Here is a 13,898-nt window from a genome sequence, read left to right on the forward strand (position 1 = left end):
GTATCAAATTAAAATGCAGAAGTTCTTGATATGAGTGATAGAGACGACAACTACCAAAGCAGAACTTTAAAGGAAGATAACTGCAAAGGGCAGAAGCTCAAAAGAAGTTTCCACATGGTTTGGGAGGTTTGAATGTGGTCAGCACTGTGTGGTTGGACTCTACACCTGGGGAAAAAGGGGGATGATACTTGCCTACATGAGTAGGCATGAATGAAAAYTGTAACTGTTTTATTCACAGAGAAGTAATTTTCAGAAATAATAGCTTTCAGATAAACATTGGAGAAGAGAAGCAGGAACTGAATCTATTGGTAAAGCATCTAGAAGACCTTTAGGTGAAAGCTAGAAGATAGATATTTAGAGTATGATTGGGAAGTGAAAATGTAGAGAAAACTTACAGCTTAAAGTTTAGTGTTCTTCAGTTACACTTTCAACATTGCACTGGGATCTTTGGGAACATACTGTCAATTAAAAGGAATGAACCCAGAACAGATCAGACATGACAGAGAGAACAAACAAATCAAAAATCAAAGTAGTGGAACAGATTATATTGTACCCTGAGACTCGACGCATGTAATGCCCCCAAAATGTAGCAGCCATTGTGATAATTACCACACAGTATAGAACAAAAAAAGAAAAACTTGATACTGAAAATGTCTTSCTGTGGCATTGTGAAGTTGTAGGTGATATAGACATCTCACAGATAGTAATAAACTAATCTAAAAGAACTGCAGAAACAACTGCAGTGTTCACGATCAGCTTTTAAGCTATGTATCAGAACCTAGAAAGGCATTTCATTTGTTATAGACAAAAAACTATTTGACTGGATGAATAAAAATTGAGTGTCCTTAGTTATCACTCGTTACCTTTGTAGTGAGCTATCACATAACTATACAAAACCTACTTCTGTTGTACTAAAAAAATTTAAGTGCTACAAAAACGCAAGATTACTATTCACATTGTCTGGCACAACATATAGAGTACTGCAGTACAATTATTAAATATACATCTTTCTTCACATAAAACACTCATGATGTCAAATGCTAATTATTTTAGGGTATCAGGTGTAGAATATGAACACAGTGTAATAAAGATAAACCACTTGAGCTTTCAACCTTAAAGGGCAGTGGAGAAGGTTTTTTAGAAGATCTAGAAGTTTATCTATAAGTTAATTGAACTTAAACGTTCTATACCTTTTGATTTAAAATATGAATAGMATGTTATTTTAACTTTCCTGATGTGTTTGCTTGATCAAATGATGTTACAAGTATTCCAGTGCAACAAAAGGAAAGAGCATAGGACTTTTTTAATGAAATGGTACCTTCAAGTGGCCTGATAGTGCCAGTAATATTAATGATCCTGGAAGAGAAACATGAAAATCTGCAGCTATAATTTCTCAGGAGTTTACGACTGTAACAGTTTCAAATATTTTAGAGAAGACAGWCTTCTTTACCTTATTTTTTGTCATTGAAGTTCTGTCCCTGTTCCACAAAATAAGCTTCTTGTGACCTGCAAGCCTTTACCTGGCTGTCCCCCGGCCTCTGAAAGTCTGTCCGTTGTTTCGTGGCAAGTTGCTCTAGAAACTCCAGCATCATCTGCTCAGTGCACTGTGTCCAGGTAGTCTGGCAGCGTCTGCCGCTCCTGAGACAAAGGTGCTCTACAGTGTAAGAAAACAAATCAGTAAAAAAACAAAGACTAAGAAACAGTGTTTCCCTTTATGAATTCATATTTTTGATTGAAAATAAAGGAAGAGATAAACTGTTTTATCCTTGTTTCATAGTTGAGGACTTGAGAGTCACAAAGAGCCAATAATCGAATGCAGGCTTTAACATGGAATTATATTTCCGTTCTTTGGTACATCCTTTGTTTGTTCTTTATTTTGCTTGTTCTTTGGTTTGTTTGTTCTTTGTTGTGTTCCTTATGCTCTTTCTTTGTATGTTCTGTCTGTGGTCAGGAMTTGATAAGAATAAAATTAGCACTTACTTAATTTATCTCTTTATACTTATCTCTTTACAGCTAAATCAAGGTTAAGGTTTTTTTAAAAAATCTTTAAGCAGTTTTATTATTTACATGACTTCCTACTAATTTTAATTTCTCTCTGATGACAAAATTCAGCTGAGTGGGTTTTAGTCCTATTAATTTTGCTATCACCAATACAGATTTCATTTTTCTCCTTTAGTTTCCAGTAGCTTTGATTCTTACACTATTTATCAGAACCCAGATAGAGGAAACTAGTTTGCTGTATAAAAAAGGATCTGCTTGAGTGGAAGTAGGAAAATCAATTATCGTTAGCCAACCCTCTTTGTCTCTATGTGAAGGATCCGTTCACATCGCTCTTCAAAAAATGCAGTTTGATTAAAAAAAATCAGATACTCCAAAAATCCTGGTAAATGGTTATTCTCAGGACGGATTWAAACTTTTTTATAGGTCATAAAGATGGGTTTTCTAGATAAAATTCAGATTTATTGTGTTAAAAACTAAAGCCCTAGAATCAGTAGCTTTAAATTTCCAKTTTTTTAGCTTTCCCAGCTGTGCTTCAGTATTCTTATTCTGACTAGGTCTCCCACAAGAAGGAAAGAAGAAAATAATTTGAWAAGTGCCACGAGCTCTTGCTTTCARCAGTACATTGTTTATTTAAAAAGAATGAAACATCTTTGCACTTCAAACTAGCTAAATACTTGAGGCTCAGTTAAAGCTCCTGGAATTGTGCTTCCTGAGGACAGAAAAGCTCCCTTCCCCCATTCATAATTAGAATTAAATTTGGGGAGCTGAGAACAACAGCAATGGAAGGAAGAGGAGGTTAGAGCAACAGAGTTGACTCCATTTCAGCAGCTTGAATAGCAGTGAATAAATTAGGCTCTTAAAATTCATTTCGTTGCAAGCTGACAGGTGCTCAGCACAGGTAATTTATTCRGTGAGTTCTAATAAACTAGAATTAGAAGCAAATAAGAAGCAGCTCCTCCCAAAGAGATGGGGAGGACACGGGTGGCTATCACTCAGTGCGGGCGGGTTGACGGGATCCAGCAGAGCAGCTCCCACGTCGTGGTGGGCTGGGTGGCAGCAGCACTCCCTCGCAACGAGGGGAGACGAGAGGCCGAAGGASAGGCTGGGAGCAGTCCGGGAAGGAAAGAAATGCACCCAGAAGAGTTGGTTAGAATCGCTAGTAGYGTATTCCCGCTACCACAAAGATCCTCTCTAATAAAACTTGCTTCTCCTATCTCCAACCCTGTGACCAGCATGATTGTTAATAGTTCCATTACCATTTTTCTTTCACAACAGCCATGTCCRTACTTTTATCATCATCTTTCTTTTTTTTTCAATAGAGGGGATAGATTCTGAGCTAAATCCTAAAGTCTGTACTCAGTCAGCCATAACAGTTAACAGTGTTTTCATCAGAAAGACTGTAATCTGTTCTTATTTGCAAATTTGTAACAGAAATACTATATTCRTATTTTTCAGAGTAAGTAATACTGTGCTTTACATAGGCAATTTCTGCCTGAAAGGGTCTGCACTGTCCTCAAAAGTCATTTTTTGTCGAATACTGGTTTCTATAGACCATGCTAGATTTTACCTAGCATTGATAGGAAGGCAAATTGAAGTTGTATGGTTGGAATTTGTAACATATAAGTCAGCTACTAAGATAAAAGGACATTTCTGTATTTTCTATTCTATTTCTATTTTATTGTGCATTTCCCTCTGTACCTTTCATTTTAAGTAAGTATTTATATTTCATGGATTTCCCTGTCAGCAATTTGCCAAAGACAGGAGGAAAAAAATTCTAACTCATTATAAGTCTTAAACTATTCTACTGACATTTTTTAAAAAGGACTATAGAAAGAATATTCTAGATTTTTATCTAAGAGAAAGGCAAAAACTTGCTTTGCAACTCTATAAATGACACTGCAATGATGTACCATTGCAAATGCTTGTGAAAAGACAGTCATAACCAAGATACCGTAGTGTTCGACTTGTAACCTTGGAATAAGGATCTAAGTGACTAGAAAAAAAGAGGATTGTTTTTAAGTGAAATACAACAGTCTTTTAATTTAATGATGTAGAATTGTGGAGCTTGCAGTCAGGTTGCATAACTACCAGAAGCATATATGTAAGGCTGTGGTGTTACTCATGGTTGCTGAAAATCCATCTGGTTTGACCACATTTTTATTGAAATACAAGAAATTTTGTTATCATTTAGGCTTTGATGGTGTAGATTTTATAAATCCACACACTTTAAGGGCATCTAAACTTAAGGATTAATGTCAAACTCTTAAGATTTTTCTCACTGACTATTGCTATAATACTTTCATCATATATGTATTTCCATATATATATGTTCCATGTATATATATTCCACATATAGTGACTTGCTTTAAATGATATGCCTGTAATCTTTTTCTTTAAGGTAGCAAAACAGACAGAAGTGTATTTTTGTTATATGACAATTTTAAGCTTTTTTCCTTACCATTATTAGCTGAATATATTCATAGGTAGGTATTTCAGACCTGATTCTGCGTAAGTCATTTGGATGTTTTCCTACTGACATCAATAAGAATAAGATAAAATCTTTTTGTGAACAATGTAATGCTAATTTTAAATTAATAGCTAATGTAGATAGGCAATTCAGCCATATCAAATTTTAGATCTGTGACTGCACTGTGCGTTCTTTTAGTATTACTCTAAAACAACACTTCTTTGGTTATCTAGATTTTTAGAAACGCAGTGTTCATGAAAAATTCGTCTTCTTCAAGAGAGCTGATTATCTTCCATGTGTCTAGTCTGAATGCTTTGACAGGCAACATTTCCCAGTGCAGAAAGGCAAACATATCCAAATAAAATGTATCCATAAATTCAGAATAAGATCTTAATTCCAATATCACAAATCTGACTGTAAATCAAGAATATCAGTAATATTTAATAYAACTGAGTTATACTAGAGTGATGTCAGTGTGAAATCAGAATAAAACCCAGGATCTCTGAGATGAAGAAAGYCTGAAATACCAGACCTAGTATTAAAAAAAGTAATTCCTTTATTCTCTCTTACATATCCTTGATATGTTTCTAAAATAAATCAATGAATACTGCATTTTCAGGATTTATAGAGTTTTTACTTCTTTACATTTTTCACCRTTTAAAAAATAAAAAATAATTCTCTTGCATATAGCTATATAGAAAAAACCTACAAACTTAAGTAGACAGTTTGACTCAGGATTAGAAGGCTAGTTTTTTTTCACAACTCTAAATTTGTAGTGGTAAATTATTAATTTTTTGACTCTTGAAGTGCAGCTTGACAGTTTTCAGATTAATTTCAGATGAACTACATTTTTGAGAAAACTATTGGAGTGAAGAAATATAACACAAGAGAAGGTACAGTAYGTTGTAGCAATACAGTTGATTTCAGATGAGAAACTGGGAAAATCAACACAAGAAAAATTCACAACAAAAAGACCAGGAAGTAGTTAAGAATATAAAATGAACTGAAAAGAATTCTAGTGGTGAATCTATTTTACACTTTCCAAATGTTTCTAGCTATAGGTCTTAATTCAACAATGTCTTCAAGTATATGTATAAAATCGTGCACTTGCATATTGTCTCCTTAAATAGCTTCCTGAACTGGGATTTCAGTATGTTCTTAAAAAATCTACTAGCCTTTTATTATATGCATGTAAAATAACTTGCAGATATGTGCGTGCTGCATAAAGAAATAAACATAATATTCACATTTCTGGACTATGATCTTGCATTGCTACTATCAGGTGTATGGAATTTTTTTGCATTGATATRATTTGGACATTTATAGTTGTTGTCAGGATAAATGTAGCTTATTCTCAGCATTAACAGTGTAATTTTGGATCTGGTGTACGATACATAATGCATTTTATAGCTTGTAGCTGCATTTCAAGCAACATAGTGATGGTGGATCATAATTTATTCCAGGAAAGATGCAAGCTCATCATAACGTTTAGTTTAATTAAGGGCCACAGTGACAAAAGAGAGCCTGGACTGGATGAGCTCAAAGTACTTTTTAGATGACAAATGACTGACACCCGTAAAAGAAATATCGGATGTACTTGTTTTCAACCTGATTTAAACCTCACTAAAGAGATGTCAGGCAGTATTTTCAAAGAGCTTCAGATAGGTTAATTTTCTATAAGATTTAAATGAAAAATCAAAAAAAATCAAGCTTAATCTGTTGCCTAAAATTCAGATTTACAGTCAGGATGTGTATATATGAGGGAAAGAAACAAAGCTGGTAATTAGGAGCATTTRCAACCCCACATTTTTGTTATTTAGCTCTATAACCTCTGAAACTTGTTCACCTCAATGAGGTCATGGTGATACCTGCTCAAAGCAAACACGTAGAGAAAAATCTGGTTGCAAAATTTATTTTGTGGTTTTTATACCTGCTCTGCATACTCGGTGTTTGGGAACACAGTCCAATCTTGTCTGCCTAATCCAAATGAGCATTTCTCTCTTTCTTTCTCTTGCTCTTTGTGGCAACTACACCATAAAGGGAGAGGTGATGCTAAGGATAAAGGTCAAGATGATAGAATATGACAAGTCTTTGGAATGAAAAGAGAAACAAGTGTCGCTAAGTATTCAGCCTGAGCTTCTCTTTGCTCCCTGCAGGGCATCTGCACCACAACCACGGCATTTTTACACTTCTTCTTCTTAGCTTCATTCTGTTGGGTTTTGACAGAAGCGTGGCAGTCATATATGGCTGTTACTGGAAAAATTAGGACACGGCTCATAAGGAAACGTTTCCTGTGCCTTGGATGGGGTAAGTCCATACAGTKCATTTACTCAGAACCATTAGAATGAAATGTTAAATGCGGTAACAATATCAAGAGTATTGTCATTTTATTCAGTAAACCTGAAAGATATCAGACAACACATATTACTAAACAGAAAACTAGGTTATGAGACTTTTCATTTTATCTCAAATATCAATATAATCTTTTAGCTTAAGCTATGCTGGTGTATATACTTTAGCATTCTGTAACATTTTTGTTTTAACATCACTTTTGTAGATTTTTAGCAAAGTAATGTAATCTCAAGAAATAAAAAAAAAAAGCAACAGAAAATATTCACTGAATATTCATGAAGTCTTTGGTACTAGTTCATGTGACATCAAATGTATCAGTAAGCTAGCWACATCAAAATGATGCTCTATGGTTAGAAGACCCTTTCCCCCTCCCTGCGAGTGCTTGAGAAAAGGAATTCTGCCATTGCACTGAGCTTTATTAGATGGTTCATTCCATGTAGAATTGATCATTTTGCATTAGTTTGGCCTGTCATTTCTTGACCAGACAGAACAGCAATATTTTGCTCAGCATCTAATGGTTATTACTACTTTGATTTTTTTCAGGTCTACCAGCATTAGTGGTTGCAATATCAATAGGTTTTACCAAGACAAAAGGATATGGAACAACTCACTAGTAAGTCAATCTGAAATGATAAATCATGTATTTAATTAGCAAGACTTACAGACCCATCAGGAATTTTATAGCATAGTTTAAAAGCCTACAGGTATCCATTCACCTTTGGAAGTGCCCTAGGAAACAATGAGTGAGCCACAGAGGAATGAAAAGAAAACCATATCCCAGTGTTGAGGTAAGCTCAGCAAAGTGCCAAGGATCCTGGATTTCTAGTGAGCACTTGAAGCAGCAAGCCTTTCAGAAGCACTGAGGATTAGATCCACAAAGTGACTTAGTTTTATATAGATTTACCAAGAAGATCCTTAAATGCTACAGTTAGCTTTTGCCAACTTCTAAATATGTCTACAACTGTACTGGGAAAGGTATCTCTGGCACCTAGGTTTCTGCCACCAAGGCTGTGTACCGCTATCTAGGCTTTAATGTCTGCAGGCGGCTTGGAGCCAAAGTCCCACAGAGATCTCGAAATAGCTCCCGCATGCATCCTRCCTTTCCTGGAGTGCCTGATCCAGTACGTTTCATGGACTGAGCCATGCATGAGAGACAGCAAGGAGGCCTGTATATTTTATTTACATCTTATTAATATAGTTCCTCTTTAGCCACCTGGCTAGTTACAATGCTTAGTTAGCACCTGGGAATATTCACTACTTAGCTAGGCTGCTGTTCCCTGATCTTTTGTGGAAGGAGTTTAGCCAGAGTCTCTCACCTGCCAGCAGAATGCTCTAACCACTGAGGTGTTATGTATGCAGGAGTGCATTTCTCTCTATCTCCCTGTTTGGATCTCTCCTCACGTTACTTAAGAAATTAAGCATGCATCTGGACAGAAGGAGAGGAAATATGACTCTCTAGCTTGGTAATGAGGGCATTCATCAGGAAGGTGGATGAGTTAGGTCAAGTCCTTGCTTCAATGAATATTTGATTATTTTGCTCACCATCATCACTGAGTGAGATCAGGATCCTCCTCCCTGTCCCGTGTGTCCCACTCTGCTGGCACATGGGAAGGTAGACTTCAAGTCCTTGTTCCGGCTCTGAGTGGATAAGAATTGAAAAAAAATACACCTCCTCTTGTCGAATATCTGCTTTAACCACTGAACTCTTAAGTTGTCAAAGAGTGAGAACAGGTGAACCTCTTTTTAATGAGGACTGGCTTACCTAATTGAAGCAGCTGTCCCTGGAACAGCACTTATGGCTGGGAATCATTAGACACTATATTGAGACCTGTTCCTCATTTTTTTTTCTTTCCTATTTAATATGAGCTCATCATACTAGCTTTTTTACTATTTAGTCATGGAGCGAGGACTGGAAATGTGTTAGGCTATGTAAATTACAAATTGCAAYATTACAATGTCCACAGTCCACTGTGGATCTAGCCCTATCCTGTGCAGGATCAATCCCATTGCATTTATTCTAGTTAAGTTATTCATGTGTGACTTCAGTTAATGTTGTTTCTTCTTCCTTCCTGGCTTGAATGCATTTTTAAAAGAGGATATACTGAAATATTCAAACTACAAATTCAAGCTACAAATCATATATTAAGGGTGAACTGGAAAGTAAAAAAGTGTCGGTCTGTACACATAACAGCTCTTCTCCCAGTATCCAAAGTCAGCTGGCACAGTATTGTGGAGCAAAAGCACAAAATGAGGTGTACAAGGGGCAAACAGACTGATGATGCAGTTTTCATGATTTATTTGCAACTACATTTTCTTGACATTTGACATCACAATAATACACAGAAAACAGTGGAAAGGAGTTTCCTGCTCCGTCACCAGCTGATGTGCTATCCTACCCAGACAAAGAATTGCTGAAAAAGACCTGTGTGCTCTGGCTGTTAGGCTGCAGGAGAGCAGAGCTTGTGTGCTTTTTTAGCATTACCAGAGAGCACTTTTTGAAGTGCTTATACTAAGGAATATTTGGCCTGTTTGATTGTATTCAGATATACATGTGCCAACATCAGAAATATATCTTGTTGCAACTTATTCCTATTTTTTGAAAAAAAAATTCCAAATGGGGAAAAAATGAATAAAAATAAAGCAATTGATTCCAGTCCCATAGTCCCAACATGAAGAGGTTGACTGTAAGGGAAAAGGCCCTATGATCTTTGAGGAAGATTTTAAGTAAGAAATACATTGAAGAAAAGCTCTGAAACTTAAAACATTATGATCTCAGTTTCACACGGCAATTATGTATATATTGGGGGTGGACCAATTCCATGATCAAGCAGCCTCTGATTTCCACCTTTTTCATGCAGTTTACTTAGACAATTATGCTACTATGCATATAAAACCACATATGAAAACTCTATTTCATACTGGCGCTTGTACTGATACACAGTTACAAACAGGAAAGATTTCCCAAAAATGGTAAAAAACACAGTGACAAGCTTTTTGGTATTTCAAGATATCTGAGAAAGTTCTGTGTGTCTGAAAGTGTGATTGTTTTTCCCAACTATTTCTTTGGATCTAATAAGGATTGTTGCTGTCTTTCCTCAGATGATCACAGCCATAAAAGCACCACTATAAATAATACTTAATAAACCGCTGTGACATACTCCTGTATATATACAGTGCTAGGTACTAACGAGCAGTGCAGTTAAGTTGCAGGAATTCATTGCATGAGCAAAAATTAAAATTTCATCGTAGACAGGCGCCACTCTCCCAGGGAAAATCAAACTCCGCTCAGGATGTATGGCACACACAAGGAAGTCTACAGGTGCTTCATCATTCAGCAGAATTTTATGACCATGTAACATGGTGCCATAAAAGAGCATTATCCAGCAGTGGATGCTCTTAATGCTAATCAATTTATATGGCTTTCTGCTATGTGGGGATCAGAGAAAAGAACGTAGAACAGGAGAACAAAACAAAAAGGAACTATAAAGCACAGGGAAAAAAGCTATTAGAGAAAAGAAAAAGAAGAAAAGAAAGAAAAAAATAGTCAGAAAGCCATCTGCTGTTCTCTTACAACATAAGAAGATACCTGAGAATCCATCTTCAGAAAGTCTTCAACCGAAAAAGGTTGGGAGTCCGTGCATTTCAGAGTTATTGACAGACAGATATTGAGTATATTGTACTAATCACATCATAGATTGTTGAAAATTCAGGTTATTGAAAACTCAGATTGTGTAAAGAAAAGAAAAAAGCCTTTACTTTTTTTTTACCAGCTTTATTTGCAAATGGAAGTCATTTTATCAGCCATTCTGCTTGAGGGCATGAGAGAGGGTCTTACAGGTTTTTGTAACAAAAGCTTTTTTCTCTCTATTAAAAAAAAGTGTATTGACTCTTTTTTCAGCACAAGTAACTCAAATTRCATTTCAAACAGCATAAAAATACAATTTTTATGGGCTGTGGCATCTATCTGCTAATAAATATGAACATTTTAATTATATATTTTAGTTATGCACAGTGGTCATTTTCACTGAGTTTTAAAATTCACACTGGTAGGGTAGGCTACAATGAATATACTCCTTTTCAGAAGCCAATATTCTCGRTTTCTCACAATAAATAACCTAGTTGTTGGAAAAATGGCAACAAAAGTTGCAGAAAATTTTGAAAACTTTTTTGTTGACATTACAAAAATAAATTGAACATTACTTCTGTAATGATTTTTGAGATAGGATGTAGAATAGCATGACAAGTATTACCTTTTTAATAGTGAAACATATAAATTATTTATATCAATTTATCATTCTGGAATTTAGTGTTCAGATGCAGTTGGATTCAACTGGCAGATTTCGCATGGATTCATTGCAATGGGAAACACTTTTTTTTTCTGCAGTCAAAATTCYGGCTGTAACAGATCATTAATATTATGATGTGTTTGTGTTTAATTTACTTTGTTTTCAAGAGTAYAAAAAGAGTGACAAATAAAAAAAAGCATGTTTCTAATGTGATTGTTTGTTGATGTGACATCCATGTAAATTATTTGAATGTATATGTGATAGTGTATTCCAATAAACATGCAGTTCTTTGAATGCATAATCACTAACAAAATAGCAGAGCTGCATTTACTTCAGTGTGTGCACCTCCTGATCATGTGCAGATATGGAAAGTTTTACATCATAATCTATCAAATATTTAGAACTTGATTCTGTAAGCATTCTGTTTGGAAATCTCMTGGTCTTCTGTGAAAGTCCAGTGCAGTATGACAAAGTCTACAAGATTAGTAAGTCATCAGAAAGCACAGTTTTTAGATACTTTAAAATATATCTAAGTTGTTTGCAAAATATTCTAGAGAATGCAGACAGCTGGATCATATAAAATGATTTTTATTTAAAGAGAGTAGTCTATAAGATCTGTCCTAAGAGTAATTACTAAATAGCATAAATGTAGATGTATAGAAACCTCTTTTTTAAGTAAGTTCTACAATGCAGATACTTGACTTTTCATTATTTTAAGCAYAGAACTATCAGGTGTTGTAAGCTAGAAATGTTTCTAGCTGTCTACATGGCAAATTCTGGTCAGTTAGCTCCTCATACGTGATTGAGGAACTCTAACAAAGATTTACAAGCATRTTGTATGTTATACTCTTAATAAATTTTAGGCATTTCAGTATATTTATAATTTGCATTAAAAATTTTGTAACTAACAGTTGGGCTCAGTAATGGAAACCACTTTTCAACTGTGTACATCAGCATATCAACAAAGTAATTTAACTCTTTTTTGTTCCTGTGAACCTCTACATGCAAGACTGAATTTACGTCAGGAGAATCTCATACTGTAGTAAATRTCAATGTTTTCTTGTCAATACATTATACTTATTTTTAATTTGTGTTAGTTCTTCTCTAATATTCTTTCCAGCTGTTGGCTGTCTCTTGAAGGAGGGCTACTTTATGCTTTCGTTGGACCTGCAGCTGCTGTTGTCTTGGTAAACATTAATATCATTTCTAGTATTTTCATATAAAGTGCTGGAATATGCTATTTGAATTGTGAAAGCTTAGCTATACAATAGGATTAGATTTTGCTGAAAATCTCAAGCTCAGTGCTGTTTGATTACCTTCAGTTTTTTGAATGCATGATTCAATTGACTGTATCACATCTTTTACATCAGTTTTGTATCTCTCCATGTTTGCATGATAAGCTGTGAAAGAATAATATGCTGCTTGGTGACCCAGAAAACTTGTTACAGGCATCACTGAGTTATTATCAGTAACATCTACGTTGCTGTCAGTGCCTTGTGAAGTTCGATGACGGGCTCGATTCAGTGCTGCCCGGCAGCATATTGCTGTAGTAGCAAAGGCAGCTGTAGCAGTGGAGCCAGGCAGCAAGTGCTCTGTGCCCACTGCTTTTGAAGGAAAAAAATCATAGTAGCTGGGAGATGTTACTCGTTTGTGTATTGGTCTTGCACAACTCTGAAAAATGCATTTAGGTGTAGGATTCACTTTACCTAACTGTAGACATCTGCAATATAGGTTTCTGTATCTAAGCAAGTTATCCCAGACATATTTCATCATCAGTGAAGAAAAAACATACAGTTTTAGAGCCCAGATCACCAGAACTCTTTCAGGTGTCTACCTGAGGATAAGATGAACTACACCCTAGATGTTCCACTGGCTCTCAGTTGTCTGCTCTGCAGCCTGTGTGGTTTTTGTGTAATAATTAGTTCAGTCTTTTTCGCTTACTTCTGGAAGGGAGGTTATAGATTGTGAATCTAATTCTTCTTTCCCTACACTATTTTTTGTAGCAGAATAGCTCTATCGACACCAATTATTTCTGATTTTTCTCTTTCAAAAGGGAATCAGTCTTAGTAGTCATCAAAGATACAGTCATTCAGCTACAAAGATTATCCTGATATCGATGTTTACTAGTCCCATAGAGTGTGTCTCATCATTGCCTGGAGTCAAGCCAGGATCCTTTTGTGCAATTCCCAGTCCCTGTCATGATAGAGAAGCCAAGGATGTTTACAAAAAGCCAGTCCTAATTTTCACACGGAACTGTATGTTCCCTGTGTAATTGGTAAGCTTTATTCAGTGATGTTTGAGTTCCCAGCCGCGGTTTGCCCTCCCATTAGTTGGTAGCTGTGGAAGGAGCTGTTCTATGCAACCACTTAAGCCTAAGTGTATGAAGCGAAAGAATTATGTAACATCAGATGAAAATTGTAAATGATGAAATAAAGTGATGATAAGAACGGCTGCAAAAGAGTTGGCAGGAAAGATCGGCAACAATTAGATATTTTGGCACAGGTCTTTATAAATCTGCTTAAAGGAAAAGGGATCACCCTTCGTAATCCCCTCCCCCTCAAAAAAGGGTGCATTTTTAATACATCGTGTCTTCGGTATTACCACTTTGCAGGGTCATACAAAGTTAGATGCATAGAGTTTAGTTTGATAATACAAGTGGATAATAACATTCATTAAATTGTCCATTAAATGCCATTAGTGTGTCCATTGAGTGCCAAACTCTGATTGCTGAAATACTGGAATTTTTTGTTCAGGTTAGGTCTTCAATGGATGTATGTGATCATAACATCATT

General features: G+C 35.7%; 1 protein-coding gene across 1 annotated transcript in view; it reads left to right on the top strand.

The window, feature by feature from the left end:
* Nucleotides 1-13,898, top strand: part of ADGRB3 (adhesion G protein-coupled receptor B3) — a 465,451-nt gene that overhangs the window by 414,202 nt on the left and 37,351 nt on the right. The window contains exons 20-22 of the mRNA XM_085316023.1: nt 6,625-6,775; nt 7,364-7,433; nt 12,227-12,293. Of these exons, the coding sequence (XP_085172149.1) occupies nt 6,625-6,775; nt 7,364-7,433; nt 12,227-12,293 (288 nt within the window). The remainder of the gene's footprint in view (nt 1-6,624; nt 6,776-7,363; nt 7,434-12,226; nt 12,294-13,898) is intronic.

Source organism: Rhea americana, unplaced genomic scaffold, assembly GCF_003343005.1.
Source record: "Rhea americana isolate MKP2758 unplaced genomic scaffold, rheAme1 scaffold_45, whole genome shotgun sequence".
In the NCBI taxonomy this organism is placed as follows: domain Eukaryota; kingdom Metazoa; phylum Chordata; class Aves; order Rheiformes; family Rheidae; genus Rhea; species Rhea americana.